The 21928-nt window shown below is 41.8% G+C and overlaps 1 protein-coding gene across 2 annotated transcripts in view; it reads right to left on the bottom strand.

The window, feature by feature from the left end:
* The window catches only part of LOC124141230, a 56337-nt gene that overhangs the window by 7306 nt on the left and 27103 nt on the right, over window positions 1-21928 (bottom strand). For both annotated transcript variants that reach the window (XM_046509170.2, XM_046509171.2), the window contains exons 5-22: window positions 21366-21402; window positions 19606-19664; window positions 18468-18800; window positions 17563-17643; window positions 17052-17221; window positions 15875-15986; window positions 14890-15042; window positions 13331-13436; window positions 12174-12274; window positions 9992-10084; window positions 9627-9800; window positions 8864-8952; window positions 7331-7436; window positions 6344-6508; window positions 4726-5826; window positions 2924-3022; window positions 2140-2283; window positions 1107-1275 (exon numbers count right to left, since the gene is read on the bottom strand). In XM_046509170.2, coding sequence (XP_046365126.2) covers window positions 1107-1275; window positions 2140-2283; window positions 2924-3022; window positions 4726-5826; window positions 6344-6508; window positions 7331-7436; window positions 8864-8952; window positions 9627-9800; window positions 9992-10084; window positions 12174-12274; window positions 13331-13436; window positions 14890-15042; window positions 15875-15986; window positions 17052-17221; window positions 17563-17643; window positions 18468-18800; window positions 19606-19664; window positions 21366-21402 — 3292 coding nt within the window. The remainder of the gene's footprint in view (window positions 1-1106; window positions 1276-2139; window positions 2284-2923; window positions 3023-4725; window positions 5827-6343; window positions 6509-7330; window positions 7437-8863; window positions 8953-9626; window positions 9801-9991; window positions 10085-12173; window positions 12275-13330; window positions 13437-14889; window positions 15043-15874; window positions 15987-17051; window positions 17222-17562; window positions 17644-18467; window positions 18801-19605; window positions 19665-21365; window positions 21403-21928) is intronic.

Raw genomic sequence — 21928 nt, 5'->3', positions numbered from 1 at the left:
CTCGCTCCATCTTAAAACTCCCAAAAATTCTGATTACCATTCTAGTCCAAGTATGGTGCTTGGGGATCTATGCTTCTCTGGAGGCAACTTTGTTCTCAAATATTCCAATTATTAAAGTCTGATTACCGTATTTGACGTAATAAGCGCCTACGGCGATATTTGCTAAGATATTGGCTAGTGAACAATCCCAATTAGCACCCCTTCCGATTGATCAATGTACACAAGACTTATTTATTCGCGTATAATACGCACTCGTGTGTTATATGCACCCTTAATTATGGGCATTTAATTCTGGAAAAATATATCTGTGGTACATAAACATTTCAGGCTGTCAGAATAAACCACAAAATTTATCTTTCAACTCTGTTTTTTCAACAAAATAACATTCTAATAAGAGCCCCTGATTTCTAATTTTGAGAGCGCCCTGGGCGCTTATTACGTCGAATATGGTAATAGCCTTTCAATAATCTTTCAGTTTGTTTTGTCGAAGAGCAAAGAAACTAATTACCGGTAGATATCAACACTGGAGAGACAAAGGTTAACAAATTGGGCAACGAATGCATGGCTGCCTTGTTATGAGGGAATGTTTATTTGTTTGTTGTTTAATGCCACACTCAGCTATATTCCAGCTATATAAGGGCGGTCGGTAAATAATCAAGTCTGGACCAGACAATCCAGTAATTGACATCATGAGCATTGATCTACGCACTTGGGATACGATGACATGCATCTTCCAAGTCAGACAGCCTGACCACCCGATCCCATTGGTTGCCTCTTACGACAAGCATGGTTGCCGAAGACCTTTGCTCTACCTGGATCTTCACGGGTCTGTGAGTGAATGAGTGAATTTGGTTTTATGATGCTTTGAACAGAATTCCAGTTACATCATGGCATGTCAGCGTGATGTGGGAGGAAGATCAAAGTATGGTAGGTCATAGGTGTTTGATGAAACCCATGAGAAAGGGTATGATGCTGACAGCCTAAAAATATATTCACAGAAAAATTAGGATTCGAAACAACCACAGGTTTCTGTACAGTGAATCGTGATGCCTTTGACGATTGCGCCCCTCCCACCTTGGTTACAACATACACAACAGACTGCTGACCTGCCACTGAAAAGCAGCTCTCTCTGCCACTCCTAGGGTTCACGCGGCTCCTGTGTACGTCGTCAGAGTTGATCCACAAATCTTTCTCTCCGAACGTGTTGGCCAGGCGACGCTCATAAACCTCCAGAAACTTCAACATGGCCGACACATTGTTGATACGCGTACACATCTGTCAAATAAATGCCCAAGATTCAACAATCAATAACACAGTATAACAGATTTCTAACTACACTTCCTTCGAAGATTTTTCTGGACTCACGGGCAGACTACGAGCTGACAACTCTAACTTGGTTGTCTACGTTGTACTGCTATCTGGAACCTATCAAGACTGTGCAGCTACATGTATGTAGTTATCTACAGAGGTTGTTCTGAGTACATATTTACTTCAGGAGTTTGTACATCTTTGAAGTTGGGTTTAATCATTAGAAATTCATGTTAGATCATAACTTCTTCTTGTTCAACGTTGCATTATTCCAGCTAAATATGGCCTGTACAGAGGCCAGACAAACCAGTCCTGACTCTGAACCGGAATCCCCTTGTAGGGATAGATTACTGATTTTGGTTCACGCTTCTCATTTGGAAAATTTAATTAAGCTTGTTTGTTTCACCCTTCCACAAACCAATAAACTTTGATAATTGATGTTAATGAAGTGAAAGAAAGTGTATTATTACTGTATGACTCCTACCTTCTATTGCTAATACACTTTTGTTGGTTGATATTTTAGTTACACAGGTAGGCAGACTCTTATATTCTCCTGTTCATATCTGCACTGTGATTGGTTGATATTTTAGTTACACAGGTAGGCAGACTCTTACATTCTATTGTTCATACCTGCACTGTGATTGGTTGACATTTCTGTCTCACAGGCAGGCAGACTCTTACATTCTACTGTTCATACCTGCACTGTGATTGGTTGATATTTCAGTCACACAGGTAGGCAGACTCTTACATTCTCCTGTTCATACCTGCACTGTGATTGGTTGATATTTCTGTCACACAGGTAGGCAGACTATTTAATCTTATCAGAAATACCTGCTGTGTGATTGGCTCATATCTGTCACAGAGATAGTCCGTCTGTTTGTTGAGGTACTCAAAGCAGTTCTTCTTCCCATCCAGCTCATGCCGACATCCCCACACAAGGCCTAAATGCTGCTGATTGGTTACGTGCTCTAGGAGCTACAATGAAATCAGTGACATAGATATAGCACACAAATCATTGCTTAAACTAATGTCGCCTTTACCTAATGATACCCTCCGATTTGTTTGTTCAGTATGAAATTGCAATGTTTATCACTGGACGTTTTAATTTTCTTAAGAATTAAAAAACTATTTCTTGTGTTGTGTTGTACCCAGCTTTAGGCTCTTATTATCACATTAACAGTTCGTGTCAAAACACAGTAAAGAAGATCTAATGACCCAAAACGAGGTGATCTTGAATAAAGCAATCTATTGCCAGAGTGGAGTTTACCTTGCCCCTAACCATCAATGGGCGACCATGTCACATGTCGTTAGTCCATCATTGTGTTTATCAATATTCCTAGGCACATTTAAAAACAATTCCATTAATTTATCATCTATCTCTAATGTTTTCTAATTTCTCAAACGTTTGAGATCTACTTACGACGGACAATTTCAACGTACAAAAAAACATATATAAAAAACAACAACAAAATTTTGACGAGTTGACCTGAAATAATATCCACTATGATAAAAGTCCAACAGGTAGGAAGTTAGTGGCTTCTGTATAACTCTATACTTTGATTGGTCAATCATATTGTTTGATTGACAGGTGGCAATAGATTGATCAGGGGTATACCTTGGGTCCTATGAGCTTTTTTGCCGCAGTGTGTGGAGTTCCACACAGGTCGAGACACAGCATGTTGTCCGCGTACTGGCAGGCCGTCACACAGATGGTCTGGGGGAGATGTCAGGGCAAAGTGTCAACAAACATGCAAGTGAATGCCATTTTAGTCACAATTATATCCCAGCCTTATTAATCAAGATTAGATTGTTTGTTTGTTGTTTAACTCCACACTCAGCAATATTCCAGCTACATGACGTCAGTCTGTAAATAATTGAGTTTGGACCAGACAATCCAGTGATTCATATAGTGAGCATCGATCCACGCATTTGGGATACAATGACATGGATCAATCAAGACAGCGAGTCTGACCACCCGATCCCGTTAGTCGCCTCTTATGACAAGAATAGTCGCCTTTTGTAGCAAATATGGGTTGCATGGGTCTTAATCAGGGGTCCGGAAAATTTAAAATCCCAATCGGACATTTGCATTTAGGCCACGCCCCCTTCAAATAGCATATTTTAGTACGACTTTTCACACACATTACAAGTTTACGTATTCATAATATGATGAATTATTAATTGTTTCAATTTAAATTGTTTAATTCACCGGCCAATTAATAACAAATAATATCATTTTAGATTTACATGGAAAACATACGTTTGTTTCTGTTATAATAACGATCTGTTAATGTAGTGAACGGTCTAATTAATATTCATGAGTTATATTCATGAGTCTGCTCAAGTGTACGTGTTGTAACATTTGGATCGAGACTATTATCCCATATTTGGTTATCACGTGACCTCACGGGAAAAGTTTTTTTTTAAACTAAAGATTTTTTTAAAAACAAGACAGATAATTTAATCACAAATACTAAAATATCGTTGATAGCAATAGTTATTTGAATACTTTTTTCATCTGTACTTAATTATTGACCATAAAAAAATTGGATATCGATCGTCCGAGAAAGCAAAATGGCGGTCAATCAAGATTCAATATACGACTAGCTACTGAAAACAATAAAATCTGCAAATCCTCATTGTATGTCAACCAAGTGAAAGTCGTTAGCCACGACTTACAAAATGATCGTCCAGACTTTGAGGGTTTGGCAGAGGTTCTTGTCTGAGGTTACATGTGAACAGATGTGTTTCACTTGAATATTTGGTAGAACTACATATCTTGTGTATTTCATGAGGTTATTGGGATTTCCTTCATCAGTAGGTGGTTGGGACAAAACAATTAAGTGAAGCTTGATGTCTGATAGTGAGGGGAATGGGAACGGAACTGAAATATGTATTTGTTAGGGTAAAAATATCATATATACGTATCTTGACTCATACTTATTGCTTATCTCATTCCAGCTGAGGGGTGCCTTTGCGTGAGATATTTTTCTCTGTTTTTGGGGACACAGCAGAGGAGTTTCTACAGGAGTCAGGATAAGGTAAAATAATTACCGTATTCGACGTAATAAGTGCCCAGGGCGCTCTCAAAATTAGAAATTGGGGGCTCTCATTAGAATATTATTTTGTCGAAAAAAACCCAGTTGAAAGATAAATTTCGTGGTTTATGCTTACAGCCTGAAATGTTTATATACGAGAGATATATTTTTCCAGAATTTAATGGCCCATAATTAAGGATGCATATAACACACGAGTGCGTATTATACGCGAATAAATAAGTATTGTGTACATTGATCCATCGGAAAGGGTGCTAATTGGGATTGTTCACGAGCCAATATATTAGCAAATATCGCCATGGGCGCTTATTAGAGAGGGGCGCTTATTACGCTGAATACGGTAATTTTATTATGGTCTTACTGTCAGGAAATTCTCATATATTTCTTCTTTCCCAGCAACACTCTTCTGATGAAACTCCAACTGTTCCATACTGAGTTCGCCCCCATCCAGAGCCTCCAGGGTCTCAAGGTCATCCAAGGTCGGGAACAGGATCTGGTACATTGTCCGTGAAATCCCAACCAGACGCTGGAGCATCACCACCAGATCAATGGCAGAACCTGATATTGGCAAGCTAGCATCAGAACCAGGTGGGGGAGTGGGGAGAGAAACGTTTGTAAAATCCGAGGAGAAAGAATCCAAGAACTCGTGTCTATCAGAACTTTCAAAGCAGTGGTCAACAGAATTGTACGACTGTTCAAGTGAGTCTTGGAATCTTCTTGTTTCATATTCCGTGCCAGATTCATGTGTTCCAGTTGAAACCGTTCTTTTCCTAGGCAGTCTGAATGCTGATGTGAGTCGGGACACAAAGCCCTGAGGCTCTACTTCAACCTGTGCACCATCTACATGAAATGCCTTACTGCTGCCTGGTAGGCCAGACGACACTTGCTGTATGGGTGGAAACTTAAAGTCACCTACAGTCTCCGAGTCTTCTTCATTGTCAGAATGCACTGTATCAGATGCCACTGTGCTTGTCTCATCATCATCATCATCATCATCATCATCATCATCATCATCATCATCCACATCACTGTGAACCGTAGCCTGGAATACCAGTCCTGACCCATTGATGTCACTATTGCTGTGTCCAGTCTCTTCATTGCTGCTCATTTCATCGCTCTCGTTGAGCAGGGGCATGAAGGGGCATGAATCAGCCTCCCCTGACTGTGTCATCCACAAGCGCTCCGTAGCATCCTCATCCTTGTCCTTCATCTCCGGCATGGACGCACTGTGCTTAAGGCCTTTAGACTTCAAACAGTCAACATGGTCTTCTACTGATATGAGTGACTTGGTCTCAAATGACCCTTGCTTGCGAATCTTAACGACCTTCACCTCCTTCTTCTCTGGTTGTGTGATTGGGTTGACATTGTTAATTGTCTGAGCTGATTTTATTGTTTCAGGGGAGGTTTCTGGGATGGTTGCAGGTTGTCGAGGATGTCTGGATGGAGAGTCTGCAATTGCAGCCTGCAAAAGATGAAAACAGCCAATAACCTTCTATGCACGTTATCTAATATTAGGTGAGGCGAAGTGAAATGGGGTTTAACATCGCGCTAAGATTATTCCACATATATTAGAATGTGAATATTCCAGCTATATGACCGCGGTCTGTAAATAATCAAGTCTGGACCAGATAATCCAGTGATTGATATCATGCGCATCAATCCACGCATTTGAGCTACGATGACATGCATCAATCAAGTCAGCAAGCCTGACCACCCGATCCCGTTAGTCGACTCTTACGACAAGCATAGTTGCCTTTTACGGCAAGCATGGGTTGTTGAAGACCTATTCTAACCCGGATCTTCATGGGTTGCCAACATAGTGAAGTGAATACATGTTGGTGTGTGACTGCATGTACTAGTCTAGAATAATGATGTTTTTTTAATGCAAAACCACATAGACACCATGCTGTTGGGATGGGGTAACAGAACTATGGAGTGATGCTCCGAATGATGGCCACTGAGTATAGTCCTATACTGACCTGCTTGTTTGGCGTAGATCGGAGTGAGGACACGAGGCTGCTGAAGGCGCTGTTTACGGAGGGGGTGAGAGATGTGGCTAACAAAGACTGACTGCGATGGACAGAGTAGGAGGACCCGGTCAGGGATGACAGCGGAGTCATCAGATGAACCTCCTGCGTCTCGAACTACACAAACAGGATCATGTGTCACAAATATCACACAAAGACACATTACATATATATAAGACTCAGATCATGGTAGGACTCAGATCATATTACCCATCTGTGGTAGATCTTAATATGGCATGGTCGACATTGTAAAGAATAATTAAGAAATTAGATTTATTATAAATACACATTTACATCTACACATTTACATGTGAGTGAGTGAGTGAGTGAGTGAGTGAGTGAGTGAGTGAGTGAGTGAGTGAGTGAGTTGGTTTAAAGTCACTTTTTTAACATTAATCCAGATATATCATGGCGTGTTAGCTTGATGTGGGAGGAAAGCTTGAAGTGATGGAGGTCTTCGACGTTTACCACTTTGGTGAAACCCACAAGCAAGGGTATGGTGTTAGGAACATATTTGGAGCGAACCGGGACTTTGAACCCACGAACCTAGGTTTCTGGCATGAGTGAGGGATGAAACTCTACACAGTGAGTGAGTGAGTGAGTGAGTGAGTGAGTGTGGTTTTACGCCGCTTTTAGCAATATTCCAGCAATATCATGGCGGGGGACACCACAAATGGGCTTCACACATTGTACCCATGTCGGGAATTGAACCCGGGTCTTCGGCGTGACGAGCTAACGCCTTAACCACTAGGCTACCGGACCGCCCCCCTCTACACAGTGAATAGCGGTGCCTTTGATGACTGGGCCACCCATCCCCCCTTCCATACATAAGCAGTTGTCCTCCTTGTCGTAATAGTATGTCATATCTCAGTATCCCTATTAGAAGTTGAGTAGTAGAGCCCTCCACAGATACAGAGGAACACCAGCATGTCTCAGTACCTCATCTCCCGACACTGCCTCTGTCACCAGGTCCTGCACGTGGAACATGATCGACGTCGACCACAGCACAATTTCTCGTAGAAATCTCTTACGCCATTGCTGAGCTCTGAAACACAATTATTTAGTGGTATAGCCTTCCTTTCGTCATCTTCCCGAGTCAAGAGAGTTAATTGACTATAAAAGTCCAGTTTCAACCCTTGCCGTAATGGGCTGGTATTATGGAGTTACATTTTGGCAGGACTAACGAGTCAATAAAAAATGCGCAACGAAATCAGAATCCGGTTCATTAACTGTTGTGCAGATTTCGGTCAATTGCAGGATTTGTCTGAGACTAGAAACCACTGAAGTACTCTTGGAAATCTGAGAAAGGTCAATTTTACTTCATTTGATAAATATGACTGAGGGCTTTCACAATAACAGACACTGAAATAATCTGCCTGATCCAGCATACTAGAGCTAAGATTGTGGTAACTCTCAAGTCGTATGTTTACAAGTAGAATTCTGATAAACTTATGCAACACCGGCTCGGTGACATGGCTGATTGCGTGTCCTCGTACACTGCTAGTGTTGATAGTTTGACTGGTCCAGGCTTGATTATTTTCAAGCTGCCGTCTTATAGCTGGATTATAGCTGAGTGAGGAGTTAAGCAACAAGGACGTAAGATATTGATGCATTTCCCTACAGTACTAAATTACAGCTTTGTTTGTTGTTTGCAGATGCACTCAGCAATATTCCAACTATATGATGGTGGTCTGAGAATAATCAAATCTGGACCAGACAATCCAGTGATTGACATCATGAGCATCGATCTACACAAATGGGATACAATGCATCAACCAAGTCAGCAAGTGTGACACCCTAATCCTGCAAGTCCCTTTTACGACAAGTATGGGCTGCTGAAGACCACTTCTAACACGGATGTTTATGGGGGACATAGTGACGACTACTGACAGTGAGGATGTTCACAGGGGACTACTGACAGTGAGGATGTTCACAGAGGACAGAGGGGACTACTGACAGTGAGGATGTTCACAGGGTACAGAGTGACTACTACTGACAGTGAGGATATTCACAGGGTACAGTGTGAGTGAGTGAGTTGGGTTTAACGCCGCTTTTAACATTATTCCAGTTATATCGCAGCTCACAGGGTACAGAGTGACAACTACTGACAGTGAGGATGTTCACGGAGGACAGAGGGGACTACTGACAGTGAGGATGTTCACAGGGGACTACTGACAGTGAGGATGTTCACGGAGGACAGAGGGGACTACTGACAGTGAGGATGTTCACAGGGGACTACTGACAGTGAGGATGTTCACGGAGGACAGAGGGGACTACTGACAGTGAGGATGTTCACAAAGGTACAGAGTGACTACTACTGACAGTGAGGATGTTAACAGGGTACAGTGTGAGTGAGTGAGTTGGGTTTAACGCCGCTTTTAACATTATTCCAGTTATATCGCAGCTCACAGGGTACAGAGTGACAACTACTGACAGTGAGGATGTTCACAGGGGACAGAGGGGACTACTGACTCTGTGGGGATGTACTCGGCCCAGTCCTGGTCCAGTCGGTTAAGTCTGTAGGCCAGGCCTAGCATCAGCAGGTTGATTTCATGGACGGTCTGAAACAGAGTGATCCAGTTCTACCATGACATGTTACACGTTACGTGATCACATCTCTATTATAGTCAATAGCCTAGACCAAATCCCTAGCCTTGTTTCGCATGACAAAGTAGACACAATTTATGGATAACAACTTCTTTAATTTCCTGTAAGGCTAAAAAGAATAATAGTCTTGGTTCTCAGGCACTGCCCACATCAGCATAAAGTTCATTGCACGTTTCGTTTTGGTTTCCATTTTCAATTTTTTTTTTGCATTGTGTTTAAATATTAGTATTTTTACATTTTTTTGAAAATGGAAATAAAAACAAAACAGGTCGCAGACTTTATGATGAGGCAGGTTGTGCCTGAGAACCAAGACTATAATTTTTTAGCCTAATGGCAACGTTTTGGTGTAGATCCTTATGCCGTTGTGAAACAAATTGTGTCTACTTTGTCATTCGTCAATTTCTAAGAAATACACATCAAACAAGTTGTTTGGGATGTGACATCACAACTGCCATGTTCCTATTTCTAATTTAGCACAGAGTTTTTCATGCTGGTAGGAGTACTTTCATTGGAAAGCTACTTCTTGAATCAGGTGATGTCCAGGGTGATGTCCAAGGTACTGATGTAAATAAAATGAGATACTATTCACCAGATGACTGAGGATGCTGAAATGTTGAATGACCTTCACCTTGTCATGTCTTGCCGTCTGCTCCTTGCAGAGTTCCTCCACATCTTCCATCAGCAGGATATAGAAAGCCTGGGCTGCAATCTCGGTTATGTTCATGTAGCGTGAAAACGATGTCTGGTAGTTGTTGCGGTAGTCGATCACTTCGTCACGGATGTTGCCCATCAGGATATTTAACTGCAGGAAAATGGCCAATGGGCTTTGTTAAAGGTCATTTCATTCAACTGAGTATTGTGTCTCTGTGAGTAATTTTACATATGGAAAACAGGACGTTTTGAGTAAACCAATATTGTTGGGGGGTACTGGGCAGCAATTTTGCCACAGAATCTCCCCAGAGTAACTCCACAAATATGAGCACACCAACTCACCAGAATAGGGCAGATTAACTTGTCTTTGTTCTTCTTGATTAACTCGGACTGAGCCAGGATCTTGTAACGCTCATATGTTGGACGGAATATACCCTGGAGATAGAACAGTTGCACGATGATTGATTTGACATGGTATTTTCTTGAACAATTCAATGACTTTACAACTGGAGTGAATGAGTGGTTTTACACAGAGCATGCTGCACTCACAGTAGTATCTGTGCTGTTTAATGTCACACTCACAATATTCTAGATATATGACGAAAGTCTGTAAATAATCGAGTCTGGACCAGACAATCTTGTAATTTATATTGAGAGCAGAGAGGGACGGAGTGAGGAAGGTAAGGAATAAGGTTAGGTTGACAGAGAGGAGTAACTTAGGGAGATGTCACTGGTGTACCTGCACAGCTCTGTATGGAGTGTGGGTTGGAGTGAATGAGTATGGTTTTATGCCACTTTTAGCAAAATTCCAGCAATGTCACTGCGGGGGACACCAGTAATGGGCTTCACACATTGTACTCATGTCGGGAATCGAACCAGGGTCTTCGGCGTGACAAGCAAACGCTTTAACCACTAGGCTACCCAACCGCCCAAAGGGATGGAGTGAGGGAGGTTAGGTTGACAGAGAGGAGTAACATAGGGAGATGTCACTGGTGTACCTGCACAGCACTGTATGGAGTGTGGGTTGGAATGAGGGAGGTAGGTTGACAGAGAGGAGTAAAATAGAGAGATGTCACTGGTGTACCTGCACAGCACTGTATGGAGTGAGGGATAGAGTGAGGGAGGTAGGTTGACAGAGAGGAGTAACTTAGGGAGATGTCACTGGTGTACCTGCACAGCTCTGTATGGAGTGAGGGATGGAATGAGGGAGGTTAGGTTGACAGAGAGGAGTAACTTAGGGAGATGTCACTGGTGTACCTGCACAGCTCTGTATGGAGTGAGGGATGGAGTGAGGGAGGTTAGGTTGACAGAGAGGAGTAACTTAGGGAGATGAAACTGGTGTACCTGCACAGCACTGTATGGAGTGAGGGATAGAGTGAGGGAGGTTAGGTTGACAGAGAGGAGTAAAATAGGGAGATGTCACTGGTGTGCCTGCACAGCACTGTATGGAGTGAGGGAGGTTAGGTTGACAGAGAGGAGTAAAATAGGGAGATGTCACTGGTGTGCCTGCACAGCACTGTATGGAGTGAGGGAGGTTAGGTTGACAGAGAGGAGTAAAATAGGGAGATGTCACTGGTGTGCCTGCACAGCACTGTATGGAGTGAGGGATGGAGTGAGGGAGGTTAGGTTGACAGAGAGGAGTAACTTAGGGAGATGTCACTGGTGTACCTGCACAACACTGTATGGAGTGAGGGATAGAGTGAGGGAGGTTAGGCTGACAGAGAGGAGTAAAATAGAGAGATGTAACTGGTGTGCCTGCACAGCACTGTATGGAGTGAGGGATGGAGTGAGGGAGGTTAGGTTGACAGAGAGGAGTAAAATAGAGAGATGTCACTGGTGTGCCTGCACAGCACTGTATGGAGTGAGGGATGGAGTGAGGGAGGTTAGGTTGACAGAGAGGAGTAACTTAGGGAGATGTCACTGGTGTGCCTGCACAGCACTGTATGGAGTGTGGGTTGGAGTGAGGGAAGTTTGGTTGACAGAGAGGAGTAAATAGAGAGATGTAACTGGTGTGCCTGCACAGCACTGTATGGAGTGAGGGAGGTTAGGTTGACAGAGAGGAGTAAAATAGGGAGATGTCACTGGTGTACCTGCACAGCACTGTATGGAGTGTGGGTTGGAATGAGGGAGGTAGGTTGACAGAGAGGAGTAAAATAGAGAGATGTAACTGGTGTACCTGCACAGCTCTGTATGGAGTGAGGGATAGAGTGAGGGAGGTTAGGTTGACAGAGAGGAGTAAAATAGGGAGATGTCACTGGTGTACCTGCACAGCTCTGTATGGAGTGAGGGATAGAGTGAGGGAGGTTAGGTTGACAGAGAGGAGTAACATAGGGAGATGTCACTGGTGTGCCTGCACAGCACTGTATGGAGTGAGGGATAGAGTGAGGGAGGTTAGGTTGACAGAGAGGAGTAACATAGGGAGATGTCACTGGTGTGCCTGCACAGCACTGTATGGAGTGAGGGATAGAGTGAGGGAGGTTAGGTTGACAGAGAGGAGTAACATAGGGAGATGTCACTGGTGTACCTGCACAGCTCTGTATAGGAACATGTCCAGGGTCTCGTGGCTCTCAAGAGTCAGGTAGGCTCGCAGGTCCAGTGTGATGGAGATCAGTCCAATCAGGATATCTGCAGGAGGAGAGAGACCACGTCACTACAGAGTCTTATACCTGACATCCACTCACAGTCAGATCATAGTTACCCTGTCCATGAGTTACAAGACAATCATACAGTGGACATAGTTGCCACCCATCACCAAATCCTTTGTTTAATGTATCCTAATTTATGTCAAGTAGTTATATTTTGATAACAAGCATAAAATACTCATGTCCCCCACCATTATGACATGTCTGGTTGTGTGCAAGGCAAGAAATATTTACCGTTTTCAAGTCCGCTCCAGAAACGAGCAATACCGCCATTTTCAGTCTACTGTATATCTCTGTGTATAGGGCGAATTTTTCGTACCTAGAATTAGGGGGCTTTCAAGTAGGGTTGTCTTATACACACGGTTGAAGAATTTTGTTGTTTTTTTCCCCTAACACAAAGACATTACTGTGAGATCGTAAAACCGGAAATACCATGTCAACAAAGTCGTTGCTATGGAAACTTGAAAATTTTATAAAAATCCCAAACTATCAAAACTATCTATATGCCAAGTGTGGTTAAGATATCTCTCATGGATTTTGAGTGCTGATCCGGAAACAAAACGTGACGGATGGACAGCCGCCTGGCCAGTCAGCACCCATTCCTATATCCCCCTTCCACTTTGTGGCAGGGGACCATAAGCCCACATGATTATTATTTGTGCAAATGGTAGCACGTTCAGATACATCAGCTAGCATTCAAGTCAAAGTAAAGCACTCATATGTGTCATCAATTATAAATAGAGAGTTTGGCTTAACACTACTATTAATAGTATTTCAGTAATATGCGCAGCTTAATGTACGATGAAAAGCCCAAAGTGATGCAGGTCTTAGGAGTGAGCAGGGGTATGGTGCTGACAAACCAAGAAACATAATCATGGCGATTATGGCTTCAAACTCACAGTCACAAGTTTCTGGCAGGCCTAAAGGATGCAACACAGGGTATTGCAGCACCTCACATGACCGGACCACCCAAGTTCCCTGATTAGTTACTAAATATTGAGCTTGCTCCAAAGCTACAACTTCAGCATAGTCATCTTACCTATTCCATCTGCAGGTCTGATGGCTTGGAATATGCTCTTCATCTGACAGAAGGACTTGGCTGCCTGGACGAGGATGGACTTGACGCAGCAATCCAGCAGAACAAACTGGATCAAAGATGGCCTACATTACACAGAGTTGCATTCCACATGGCCAAATTGAAGGACAATCTTTTCCCAGTATCACTGAAGAATGCAGTTAAACCGTGTTAACTCTACTAATACAATACATGGTTTATTGTGTTCGAAATAAAAGGGATTTCTAGAGTCTTGAGGTCTTCTCCTGATACTGAAGCTTGGGACTCCCAAAATCAAACTCAATAAATGGTTTATTGTGTTCGAAATTAAAGGTTAGTTGGTTTGTTTGTTGTTTAACGCCGCACTCAGCAATATTCCAGCTATATGACGGCGGTCTGTAAATAATTGAGTCTGGACCAGACAATCCAGTGATTGATATCATGAGCATCGACCCATGCAATTGGGACAATGACATGCATCAACCAAGTCAGTGATTCTGACCACTCGATTCTGTTAGTCGCCTCTTCAACAAGCATTTGTTGCCTTTTACGTCAAGCATGGGTTGCTGAATACCTATTCTACCCCGGATCTTCACGGGTCTCGAGGGATTCCTAGAGTCCTTGAGGTCTTCTCCTGATACTGAGGCTCTGGACTCCCTAAATCTTCAACTCCTAGCCATTTTAACATGAAGGTAATAACATCAACCATGATTCAGCGTTCAACATTAAGAGAGTCCTGGAGTCCTTGAGGTTTCTATGATATTTGAATCTCTTGATTCATATGATTATTTTCGTACACTGGTTTATGACGGTTTATTGATAATAGGGTCAAATTAACTTGTCTTGTACTATGAGCTGTATTATCTTGTGGTCAAATGATAATGATTTTGTGATTTGGTACAAGAACATATTATGAGCAAATTCCACCTTAGAATTTGTAAAATTTGCAAATCAGTGAGTGAATGGTATTGAAAATCACAGTTGTCATTATTCCAGCTAAGGTGGCCTAAATGATTTAGTTAAGTCCAGGCAAACCAGTGACTGTTAGCATGAGAACACAATCAGCAAGGTCGCCGTCTGACCACTTGATCCTAATGTCCAGCTCCTATCACAAGATCTATTCTGACCAATAATCCCCACAGGGGGAGCAGACGTCAATACAGGCATCCCCCGCGATAACACGGGTCTCGGGTTCCATGACGACCCCCGCGTTATCAGACACCCTCTTTATTCCAATTATGGAATGTAGGTCGGGTGATAGTTCAACTAAGGGCGTTATTGCGAGGAACGACTGTATATTTTACTCCTATCAAGATAAGTAAAGTGAGTGAGTATGTTTTTTAGCAACATGCCAGCAATATTAAGACAGGGCAAGAAGAAATGGGCTCCATACATTGTACCAATGTGGGGAATCAAACCTAAGCCTTCGGAGTGAAGAGCGAACACATTAACCACTAGTCTCGCAAAACATCCCCAACATCAAAAGAAGATTTGGTTTCATCACAATACCACTGTACACTATATAATGAGTATATTCTGCTTACCTCTTTCTTCGTCATCACGAGTTGTGACTTGTTGCTAGGAAACATGTCCCTCACACTGGCAACAACCGAGGTCATGTGTTGAAGAAACCACACGGATGGAGAGAAGATCTCGATCAAGTGACGGAGGTATAACACCCTGCGGTACTGTTCTCCCTGGGAATTGAAATATATTTTAATTCACTACAATATCAAAATTCATCAATTTTTTTGGGCCAAAATCTGCCTGTACAGAAGTGTACAAAAAATGCACACTGCATGTCATAGCAAGAGTCATGACTTAAGTCATACCCCAACCCCAAAGTCCACACCCCATGAACTGATGGCTACATTTACAAAATATTGGTTTTAAGTTGTAATTACTATTACCAACATGACAAGAAAGTCAGAAGTACAGACGTACTTGTGTAATTTACAGCAATGGTGAGTATACTAAAGGAAGTACCCATTTTCTGTCCACATACAGTTGGAAATTAACAATCATATTAAATGTGCCAAGTATTTTTGAAAATTGAAATCATGTGAATGGGTCTCTGAAGAACTTCAACTTACATATCTAAATTAGTGTATCTGTCTTGTTTATGTTTACAGTAATAATAAAAATTCTTTTTGTTACTTTGAAATAGCACTGAAGACAGTTGGTGAAACGGAAAACGTTGGCACCATAGTATACAATGTTCACATATTCGTACATGTACATATTGTTTGTTTTTTAATGCTGCATTCAGGAACATTCCAGCTACATGTATATGATTCGGGCAGTAAATAATGTTTCGATCGATAATGAGCACTGTCGGGTACAATGTCAACCAAGTAACTGTGACTAACAACCTCAGTTGCCACATACAGCAAGTACAGTTTGCTGAGAACAAAGCCAAACCTGGAATCCTCATGGCTCACTCATGGTACAAAACATTTGTCTGTAAAGTAGAAGGAAAGCATCCAAGAATGAGAGAGTGAAGACAAAACTATCGCTATGAATACTTACGATGCCATATCGAAGTCCGAATTCCCTGAGTAGACGCATTGAAGCAGAAGACAGCAGTGAGAAGAGCGGACTGGAGGTGTCGTCTGTTCCAACTTTAAACTGATGTTCATAGCTGCAAGGAAAACAGATACACTGTATTACTGTGTTGGAATGGAGCCTTGGTATTGCTTATGTCCTGTTTGTGTGAGTGAGTGAACATTTGTGTGTTTGAGTGTTAGAAAGCGAGTGAGTGCCTGAGTGTTTGAGTGAGAGTAAACTTTTGATTAAATGATTGTGTTCAACTTCAAGGCTTTTCCAACTAAAATTGTGTCACATTTTACATGGTAAACAAAATCCCACTAATCATAAACTCAACATAGCAACTTTGCAGGTCTTAATACTTTAACAGCAAATGTTTGACCAAAATTAAATTTGAAAAACGAAAATAGCGTTAAACAGACAAAATAAAATGACAGGCAAGATTGTCCCCCAAACAAAAAATTTGGCACTGCAGGGATTACTGACTAAAACGTTGAAGTTCTGAACTGATTTCAACTTTTGTTTTCAAACTATGAAATGATGTATTTATATTTAGTTAGTCAACTTGAGATTGGTTAGGAAAGTTCCTTCCAGGGCACCTTATCCCTTTATAATGACTTTTCAAAGCATAAATTCCAGCATTTCTCAATACAGACCTCAGAAGCATGCTGCACTCATAGTAGTTTTGTTGGTTGTTGTTTAATGCCCCAATCAGCAATATTTTAGCTACATGACAGCGGTCTGCAGATAATTACGACTTGACCAGACAATCCGCTAATCGATGTTGTGAGCAATGCGCATGCTGTTGGGGTACGATGACACCAAAATCACCGAGCCTGACCACCTGATCCATTTGGTCGCCTCTTACGACCAGCATAGGTTGCTGGGGTCCTATTCTAACCCTGATTCTCCACGGTATGACCAGCATACATTACTGGGAACCTATTCTAACCTGGAACCCCCATGGAATGACCAGCATATAATGTTGGGGTCCTATTCTAACCCACGGTATGACCAGCATACATTGCTGAGAACCTATTCTATCCCAGAATCCCCACAGTACGACCAGCATACGTTGCTGGGGACCTCTTCTAACCCGGAATCTCCATGGTATGACCAGCATACATTGCTGGTGAGCTATTCTAACGTGAGCACTCACAGTAGTAGTTTAGAAAGCAGTATCTCGTAGTCGTCGTGGACAGTGGCAAGGTCCTTGGTGTGCAGCTGGCTGTCAACGGGGTAGGGCAGGGAGAAGTGCCAGAACTTGTTGAGCAGATCCGAGATGTGGGACATCTCCTGGTGGCACCAGATGTCATAGCCATTCCGGGACTGAGACAAGAGAAGGTTGCATGTGGTTTTTAAGATGCTAGGAAACTTAACAATGTTCTCATGCTGTTTGTATTCCTTGGTTTTCACCAATTCCAACAAAAGAAAATCTTAAAGAGAAAACCCAACATGGCCTGAACAACAATATGGAAGTGATGTGTGTGCTTCAGGCTGTTTTGGTCAAAAAGTCATAAAACTAAGCTCTGTAAAGTATTTTTGTATTTCACCCTACTGACGATGATCACTAAAACAAATATGGTATTACAAGTTTAATATTATTTTCATTTGACCACTTCCCTAGGGCTTTGAAAACTTAACAATTACCCGAACAGTTCAACACTCACCAGAAAGGCAGTAGGGCTGTAGAAGGTGTTGCTGGTGTTCTCCAGGGCTGTCAACTGACTCATTAACTCTTCTGCTAACAGCTGTAATCACAGAAAAACAATGAATAGCAACATTTCACACTGGACTTTACTCAAGAAACTTCAAATAAACTTCTAAAATATTGTTAAACATACTTATAAGATAAATAATAAAATCCAGCATGTTTGAAGCAAAGTACCTGCAAAGAAAGCAGCAACAATTGATGAAAGTGAACTGCACTAATTCTTTCTACTTTATAAACAGCATTGAAAAATGACCATAGATCGTACTTGATGAGTGGGCTGATGCTTTAAACAAGGTCTTAACACTATTCCAGTTATTTCAACCCTGTGGGGAATCCCGGTTAGAACAGGTTCCCAGCAACATGTGCTGGTTGTAAGAGGTAACTTGATGGATTGGGTGTCATCGTACCCTGGCTACATCATGTACATGGATCGTTGCTCATAACATCAATTACTGGTTTGTCTGGTCCATACTATTTTGTTTGTTGTTTAACGCCACACTCAGCAATATCCAGCTATATGACGGCGGTCTGTAAATAATCGAGTTTGGACCAAACAATCTAGTGACTGACATCATGAGTGTTGATCTACGCAATTGGGATACGATGACATGCATCAACCAAATCAGCAAGTCTGACCACCCGATCCCGTTAGTCGACTCTTACGACAAGCACAGTCGGCTTTTATGGCAAACATGGGTTGCTGAAGACCTGTTCTACCCATACTATTAACAGAATGCTGTCAAATAGCTTGAATATTGCTGAACGTGGTATTAAAACAAACAAAAACTACAAATATTACCCTTAACAAATTTTACATGTATACTTCCCAAAAATCTTAAAGAATAACAAAAGTCTACTTACCTTCGGTGGGGATTTCTTTTGATATGACTTAGCAATCATGGTTTCGTACTGGTGGAAGCGTTCAGCTGATAAACGGAACGCCCGACGCAGCAGTTCACACAGCGTCTCGGTGGGAATCATGGCTCCCTCGTCTGTTTCCTCTACGCCGCTGTCATGCAGGGACTGGGGGGTGGAGGGACGGCGTTCGGACCGGCTAGACTGGGGGTAGGTGATCTGAGTGGGAGGGGTATGAGTGGGTGTTGTTGGGGAGGGGGAGATGGGGGAGGGGGGGTCTGGAGCTCCGAGAACTGGAAATGCTGCACAGAGGTAGGCATGTTTGAAAGCTCGGAATTCCTGGAAACGAATTATTACTTTTGAAATTATTTATTGCATAATCCATAATGAAATCTTCAATAAATATATTCATAAAATATTCTTTGGCATAAGTTTGTTATATTATGATGAGAAATTAAGTTTGGTTTAATTCCGCTTTGAACAGTATTTCAGTTACTTGCCAGTAGTGATGTAGGTAGAGTGATACCACTTTTGTGAAACCCACGAGCACGGTAACGGTGCTGACAAACCTAGAAACATAATCAGGGTGAATCTGGGATTTGAACCCATGATCATAGGTCTCTGGCGAACCTGCCACTCAACATAGCGAACTACAATGCTTGACACGACTAGGCCACCTGTGCCCCCTATATCATGCATATTATCCTCCTCATCATTTTCTGCACAATCATCAAAAGGCAACGAAGCCTGAAACAAGCAACGATGGAGGTTTAACCCCAGACTGTGATACATGTTCTTCCAACTTCTTAATGCCTATCAAAGACCCCAGACTGTGAGCCTGTTTGGGAACACAATGAAGATACCTGTCTGACCACCCCAGGGGGCGGGTCCTCGGGTCCTTGTTTTTGCATATTGACTACGTCAAGGGGAATTATTTGTATAATGTTCTATTGTCAATATTCATCACGTGACAGGTCAATACTCATCATGTGACAAGTCAACATTCGGGGTCAGTGTCAGCCACATGATTTCGGGGCATACATTGAAATGTATTGTTTCACGTGGTGCAGATTAACCCATAGAACTGCATGATTGTAAACAGAGGTATGATAAATTGATGTATGTGTCGTCAGCTTCCACCCACCTTGTGGTCCAGCTGCTGCACATCCTTGGTGTGTGACATGATCGTCCTCTTCATCGCACCTGTCACGAGCATACCAATATCGTAACTCAGCCAATGAATGCACAGGATCTTTCTCACATGTTGCTAATTCTGGGCTTATTAAGCTTATTAACAACATTGATTTGTAAATTGTTTGTTAATGCCGCCTTAAGCAATATTACAACCATATGACCGCGACATGTAAATTATTGAGTTGGGATCAGACAATCCAGTGATAATTATTACGAGCAATGACCACACTATTGGGGAATGATGACATGCTATCAACCAAGTAGCCAAGTCTGACCACCTGACCAATAAGTCACCACTCATGACCCGTATCGGTTGCTGACCCAATTCCAACCCAGAATCTCACGGGTGTTATCATTTACATGATCATGATGATCATCAAACTGACTGTGATCAGTGGTCATCCATGCCAAATGACACAGAATGTCGTTCTTGTACCGACCGAACATGAATTAAAGAAATTTGTCACCATAATCAGAGACTAATGGTATTGTATTGGTGATGTTGGAATGTGTTCGGGTGAATAGTTTTTAGAAGCTGGAAACGTTTCCACAGAAGGATTGAAAGAAGATGGAAGACATGCGTAGTGGGAGTAGGATAAGTTAAAAAAGTCTTGTATTCATATACTGTAAATCTGAAAATTAGTGTGTCTCCAAATTAATGCGACTGCTGACCTCTAGCCAAAAATGCGACTCAATACCAATGTGACTCCCCCCTCCCCATCCCCAGTGGAATGATACATATCCTTATCCTCATCCAATCAAAAGAAAATAGCACTGCTTATAAGCACAGAGTAAAGCACTTCCGTAAATAAACAATAAACAGTGTTTTCCTAAAAACAACACACAGTTTATATGTTTACTCGGTTGACTGACATTAAGGAAGTTCAAAGGCAATAAAATAATTGAACAAAAAACAGTTCACTGATTGGTATACGGAGAAGGTATCAACAAGCTTGACATGAGTGAGAAGAACTCTTTACCCCAACAGTGATAACTCACCGGATGCCCACTGTGTAATTCCTATTCTTTGAATGACATTGTTCTATACATGTCCCATGTAACTGCTGCTCAATAAACCGTGGTTTATTTCCGCTATTCAAAGTGTGCAGTGAGGCTGTCTTATTGTTAATAGTCATTTTGGAGACATAAATGCGAAGTTAATTAATGTGAGCAGAAGTCCACTAACATTTTTCGCATTTACGTTAATTTCAATATTTACAGTATATCTCATGTGTATCTTACAATGAGCAGACGTAAAGGAAAACATTCAAATAATCGTTGTACGTAAACTGTCTTACTTTTACCAGAGGACATAGTATTGCCCAACAATGTGAAACAGCCATCAACCAATGAAGTTGTAAGTATTTCACTATTTCACGTCGGGAAAAATGAAAATAAACATCTTGATGCCATCATGATGATACAATTTTACAAAAAGCCAGATGTCTAAATTTGACATTCACCACCAAATTGAAGACATTATCAAAGTAAAGTGTACATCAGATCTCAAGATAGATTTGCCTGTATCAATATTAATCTGTATGTTCTGACTTCTTCAGACTATGTACCAAGGGGCTGTACAGTACTGGTGAAATATTCTTAATTATCTATCAGTATCAAACGAACATGCTATAACTGACTATAAGAGACCATGCTATAACATGCAACAACTACACTTTCGTAGTTAACCTCTACACCTATACAACTGACCTTCTTCCAGCCCATTGTCTTGACCATCATTCCTCACCTGGACAAAAACAAATAATTAATTAGGTGAGACTTGTTGGTGATTGGTTAACTGACTCTACCAACATGACCAATGCTATTTCAATGAAAGGTTAAAGAAGTAACTGTTAACTTCAAATTACTACTAGATCACACTCATTGTATATTGTTTTGGGTATCTGCAAACACCTTTCAAAGAGAATAAAGCCTTTTCCCATGGGTACTTAACGTGAAGCCCACTTCTGGTGTCCCCTACCACTACCGTGATATTTGCTAGAATACTCTGAAAAGCAGTGTAAAACACAACTCACTCACTCACCGACAGATGTAACAACATCTATATATTGTATATTGCTGCAAAGAACTTGTCCCAAACCACAAAGTGATCTTAGCGCTCAGGCGAACTAACAGTATTCCCTCGCTATTGCACCCCTCAATATAGCACTAACTCAGTTATAGCGTGTGGTAACGCATGGCTCCCCAAATTTACTTTTATTTTTAACAAACTCAAGTTTTACACTGACACACATAACACTCGACAAATCTTT

This window comes from Haliotis rufescens, unplaced genomic scaffold (genome assembly GCF_023055435.1).
Source record: "Haliotis rufescens isolate VD_foot unplaced genomic scaffold, xgHalRufe1.0.p SCAF_12, whole genome shotgun sequence".
NCBI lineage: Eukaryota > Metazoa > Mollusca > Gastropoda > Lepetellida > Haliotidae > Haliotis > Haliotis rufescens.
Note: the sequence above shows the minus strand (reverse complement) of the source record. Positions and strands in the feature narration are given on the sequence as shown.